Below are 6,000 nucleotides of genomic sequence, written 5' to 3' on the forward strand. Positions count from 1 at the left end.
TTCTTCTGTAAGAGTTAATTTTCGATTCCCAATCTGTATATTTTTTTCATTTAAGTTTTTATTAAATTCTAAAAAGACTGTACATATTATTGGCCGTAATTACGGAAAATTCGGCATAGAATAAAAAAATAAATAAATAAAACTAAAAAAAAAAAAAAAAAAAAATGAAAAAATCATTATTTTTTTGAAATTGTTTTTTATAAAAAATAATTTTTTTCCTGTAGGAAATGATATTATCCATGTTTTGACAAACCAAAAAAAGTATGCTGCACGTTTTGATCTTGGAACAGACCGTGAGACTGCTTATGCACATTATGACAGTTTCTGGATTGACAGTGAAGAGTGTCAATATAAACTGCATATATCAGGTTTCAGTGGAACTGCAGGTCGGTATTTTTAGTTAAGTAGTTGAAAGTATTTTCCTAGTTTATTATTTTTACTTTTTGAATTTTTTCTATCTAAATAGTTTTAAATTGTAATTTTAGAAAAAAATCTTTGGGAATTTTTTGTTTTATTTCTTTATTTATTTTTAAAAATAGATGACTAACTTCAGAATTCTTGTGGTAACAGGAATTTATTGGTACTTTTGTTTAGATCTGAAAAGCAAAAGCACGCAATTAAAAAGAATAACAGAGCAATTATTCTTTATATCGCTCTAGGTTTACTTGAAATTATGAAGCGTTTCTGAATTATTATGATCTTGAAGAATAGTGGAATAATCGTTTTTTACAGTTGATAAAAGTACAAAGCATACCCAAAATAATAGGGGGATGATATACTACATGTAATGTAAAAATCATTATTTAAGTGTAAATGATCAGCACTGTATGTGGTTTTAATTCCCCCCCCCCGAAAAAAAAATGATTTAGAGTCAAAAGTGTGAAACTTGGTGAATGAAAAATAAGTTTAATAAATGATTAAACATTTCTCACATTTACTTCAACAATGAAAACAACTTTTTTATTAACAGGAGACAAAATTTATTTTTAATTTCCAATGTGTCTCAATATGACCACCATTATAATATTCTAGTAATTCTAAACTCTGCTTAGAATACCAAATTTTCTAGACTTTAAATACTCTCGACTTTAAATACTTTCATTTTTTAGAAATTGAAACCATATACTCTATTGAGCAAGTACCCCAACTTTTTTTTTAAAAAACCCACCTTGACCCGCCACGTGAAGAAGTCACGTATCGTGGCATGGAGTTCTAAGTATCTCACGTTATTTTATGTGTAACTTCATAATTACAATCTGTTTACGGAAACAATAAATAATATGTACTGTCCAGCTTTCACGAAAACTCTTCAAACGAGAAGTTGACTGCTGCTATGGAAATAAGCAGAAAATATTTTATAATGTCTAAAAAATAATCAAATGACACGACTCTCACAACCTAAACCATTTCAAAACGGTTAACCTCAATTCCCTAGGCTAAACGACTTATCTTCGTAACCATAGTAACAGCCATCACACCTATTTGTTGTTTAGAAGATTTCTCTTGAAAGTTGTACAGCATGTTTATAATATATACTTGTATATTTGCTATAATTTTTAAATAAAAATAAATCCGAAATCCGCGTAAATAAAATCCGAAGTGACTTATCGTCGTAATCTTCGAAATAACTAATTTTTACTACCCCATTCAAAACGACTTATCTTCGTGAGCACAGTAACAGCCAGCACATCCATCAGCTGTTTAGAAGACTTCTCTTGAAAATTAAACAGTATCTTTACAATATTTGCTACTAAATTTACAATATTTTTTTTTTCCATCGAGAGTATTACACTGTAAAAAATTTCGAGCTACGTTGCGCCAAGCATTGGTATTAATTTGCTGGCTACATAAATTGGTGTTCAGTTTTACTATATATTGGGGCTTTCACTAGCTCCAAGCAACGAGAGAAGGTTTCACCAAAAAATGGGATTTGAAAGAACCTTAAAGCAGCGAAGGGTTGAACGAAAAATCAGTGTCTTGAAAAGAACTAAAAGCGGAAGAAGGTTGCACCATGATTTGGTATTTTTGAAGGGAACTAGAAGCGATGAAGATTGCACCATTATTAAGTATTTTTAAAGCGCCAAAAAGGAGAGAAAGATAGCATCATTATTAAATATTTATAAAAAAAAGATAAGATAATTTAAATCAAATTTATATAAATCAAATTAAAATTTAATTATTGAAATCCATAAAAATTTAAAAAAACTATTATTATTTTAGATGTGTTATGTAATATAAATATAAATCTATATTACATAACACATCTAAATTAAAAATGGTTTTTTAAATTTTTTTTATAGATTTGAATAGCTAAATTATAATTTGATTTATATGAATTTGATTTAAATTATCTCCCCTTTTTTTTATAAATATTTAATAATGATACTAACTTTCTCTGCTTTTTGGCTCTTTAAAAATCTATTCTTCTATTAGATGTATGTAAAATTAAAATTCTTTTTTACATTTCAATCGCTAAAGCACCAGCAGATGCTATAGAGTAAGTACCGCTAATGTTTTAAACAGAAGAAAAAAAGAATTTTAATTTTAGGCTGAAGCAAATTCTTATTACTATGCATTTTGATATTATTTTATTATTTAAAAATGAAAATATTACTTTCACTAATAAAAATTTATATAAAAAGTAGACAAATATTGGATTAGTTAACCCCCAATCTCTAACTAAGGAAACATTCCAATGTAAATTACATTGGCCAATGGAAATAATAAATTTGAAGTAAATTATGAAATGTAAAAATAATGAACTAACTTGGAAATTTGAACAAAAAATATACAGATGGAGATCGATATTCAAACATAATTTATTCATTTACAATCGCTTTGATGTTTGTATACAAAGGCAGAATATAATAATTTTTATCCAAAGTCTTAAAATTTAAATATATTATACTTTTTATGCATATCACAGCATTTATTAAAAAAAATACAAAATATTCACTCAAAAATATGATAGACAGTATGTTTTTGTTACCAAGAGAGTGCATTCAATTCGAACTTATTTTTAATTTACAGTAATTTAAAATAAAAATTATGTTAGCCTGTGCCTCAATGTTTGCAGTTTTGAAATTTGGGATCATCTAAAATTAATTTTCAATATTTTAATACGATGCTAAATTTCTTGATATACTCTGCCTCATCTGAATTAAAATTTACAATATAATTAAATTGCTTTTTTTGCAAACATCATTTACTACTTGATAAAAAGATTAAAGTTTAACTCAATTTGGAAAAATAACTGTTCTTTTTTTTTACAAATTAGTAAATGGTGGTGAGTATTTGAGAAAAATCAATATTTTTACTATATGTTGATTATTATATTCATTATTAAACATTCATTATTATAGATTTTTCTGGTGCTATTACTGTACATCACATTTTTCAATTGATTGTTAAAAACACAACAAGATTTAAAAAGATTATACACAAATAAAACTTTGGAGCCTTTTCACAAAATAATAATTGTTTTTCCTGAAACACAGGTTCTTCATTCTCAAAACTGAAAACATACGCATTCCTTTTTTGTAAGCTATTCTTGAAACTAGTACTTTTGAAGTTCGAAAAAACTGTTTTATAACCTTCTAGAATTCTGGTGATTTTGGCAGAATAAATATTTTTATTAATAGGCTTTGCACTGGTTATAACAATATTATTTCCTAAGCTTCTTTCTTGATGAAAAGCATAGAAATTGCTGGTGCCTTTGTGCTAATAAAAGAAGATTAAAACTAATGTAATTTATGGTTATAAAATGTATAAGAATTGAAATAATTTCACAGAAAAAAAATTTGAGCCCTTTCATTTTTAAAACATGGAAAAATCAATCAAAGCTAGTCATATTTTAATTACTATCTTAAAAATACAATATTAAAAAAAATTGAGAAATTGCTGTTCTTATGTTGAAATTTTTTTAAACATTTTTATCTTAATACTCCTTTCACCCATAAAGATCCTGAAAAGGAAAGTTTTGATATTTTAAAATATTATTACTATTATTTTTTGTTGTAGTTAAAAGGCGCCAAAGCACCCAAGTAGAATTTCTCCTCATGATAAATTTTGAATCGAATTTCATACAGTGCGAACCCCCAAAAAATTTGCATAAGGTAACTGTTAAAATATTAAATGAACAATATGATCATCACTTGGATGAATCAAAGAGTTCGTGTTGAGCCTAAGAGGGCGGGATATGGCTGCTGATAAACACACAAGCAGTATTCATGTGGATGGTATTAAACCTCCACATGTATATTGTTTGTGAAGATTGTCTTTTTAACTAAAGTTCTTTTGTTTTATGGAAGAAAATATATTTCAGAATAAAAAAAATTACTTTTATAATTAATATAAATCTCTTTAAAAATATTATTTAAGAAAAAAACAACTGTAAATATTAGAAGGAATATTTATGACCTTTTTCATGATCAATTATGACTTTCGATTTTATGCTTATGTTGTCTTTTCCCTCCCTCACAAACGCAATGTGGTAAATTACAAAATAATAATAATAATAATAATTCCTGGAAAAATAAGTATCTATAGCAAAGTATCTGTGAGCATCTAAGTATTTTTTTATTTTTTAGATTTAATGAAGATTTAATGAGATTTAGTTTGATGCAATCGATTGCTCCATAAACGCATTTTTTGATCATATTTACCAATTTATGGTGCAACCTAAATAAAATAACTTTTCCTTTATCCACTTTATGGTGCAATTAGAAACTTTGCACCAAGTATTGGTTAAACATTTACCCAGATTTTCTACAGTGTAGGCATAAATAGAATTCGACAAGACGACTGCATTTAAAATACTGGTGACAACATTATGTTGGCAAAAACAGTTTACTCATGGTTTTTTATTTTCTGAGTAATGATTCTCTTATATTATCTGAAAAATTAATTATAATTCTCATATTTGTGTGAACACGTAATGAAAGTCATAATGGAGCTATCAGATTTGATTAAAGAAAATATTTTTGTAGTGGAGTTTTTAGTGGATAATTTTGTTTTACTGATTCTAAATACTTTTTAAAACAGGTGATTCTATGGCATATCATAATGGTATGAGTTTCTCAACGAAAGATAGAGACAACGATCTACATGCACAACACTGCGCATACTGGTGGAAGGGAGGTTGGTGGTATAACGCATGCCACTACGCTAATTTAAATGGTTTGTATTTAAAAGACATTCATAACCAATTTAGATATGACATGGTAACATGGAAGACCTGGAAAGATTATACAGTCTCCTTGTCTAATGTTGAAATTAAAATTCGACCAATTGACTTCTAAATAAAGTGTTTACAGTGTATAAACTGTGTGTATTGTAAGTTATATTTAAGATACTGCACCAACTTTTATTGCTAGAGCAGAATAGATGAAAATTTTAAGTGACAGTTTAGTGAGCTTTAGTAAAAGTTTTCTCGAAATTTATGCGTTGACAATAGGAAATGAAAATTATATTCTGGTTTTGTTTCTTATTTACAATTGGCAAAATTTTAAAACTCGCGCACTCACTTAACGTTGTTTTTCGAAGCTTTGTCACCAAGGAAAATAAAAACGCCTAAGTTTAAGTGCCTTATACATGAAGCACTGCGATAATTAAACTGTATATATATAATCTTGCTGTGAGAAATTATCTGGGCTATAGAACAGACAAATAACTTAAATATTTTAAAAGTTATTAAACCCTTTTAAATATTGCCAAATTAGCGATATTTTTCCACCAATATGAAAATTATCAAAATCAATGCCTTATTCTCATTTTTTGCGAATTTTTATGAGCCCAAGTAATGCGGAATTGAAGTAAGTTTTTAAATATTAAAAAATTAGAACGCAAACGCTTTTTATTTTCATTAAGCTGTGGTTTTTCTCCGTATTGACGTTCTGCGTCATTTTCAAAATAAACGTAGACAGCGTCGGCTACAGATAGACTAAACTTGACCTAACAGTCCTGAGTAACAGGCCTTCTAATGTCGTTTTCGATATTCGT

At 27.4% G+C, this 6,000-nt stretch overlaps 1 protein-coding gene across 1 annotated transcript in view; it reads left to right on the forward strand.

Annotated features, from left to right (window-relative positions):
* LOC107456166 (uncharacterized) overlaps positions 1 to 5,323 on the forward strand; it is a 45,495-nt gene extending 40,172 nt beyond the window's left edge. The window contains exons 11-12 of the mRNA XM_087151386.1: positions 225 to 386; positions 5,044 to 5,323. Coding sequence (XP_087007512.1) covers positions 225 to 386; positions 5,044 to 5,300 — 419 coding nt within the window. The 3' untranslated portion in view covers positions 5,301 to 5,323. The remainder of the gene's footprint in view (positions 1 to 224; positions 387 to 5,043) is intronic.
* The last annotated feature ends 677 nt before the right edge of the window (positions 5,324 to 6,000 follow it).

The sequence above is a fragment of the Parasteatoda tepidariorum genome, chromosome 9 (assembly GCF_982258835.1).
Source record: "Parasteatoda tepidariorum strain Cologne lab strain chromosome 9, Ptep-v5.0, whole genome shotgun sequence".
Taxonomy (NCBI): domain Eukaryota; kingdom Metazoa; phylum Arthropoda; class Arachnida; order Araneae; family Theridiidae; genus Parasteatoda; species Parasteatoda tepidariorum.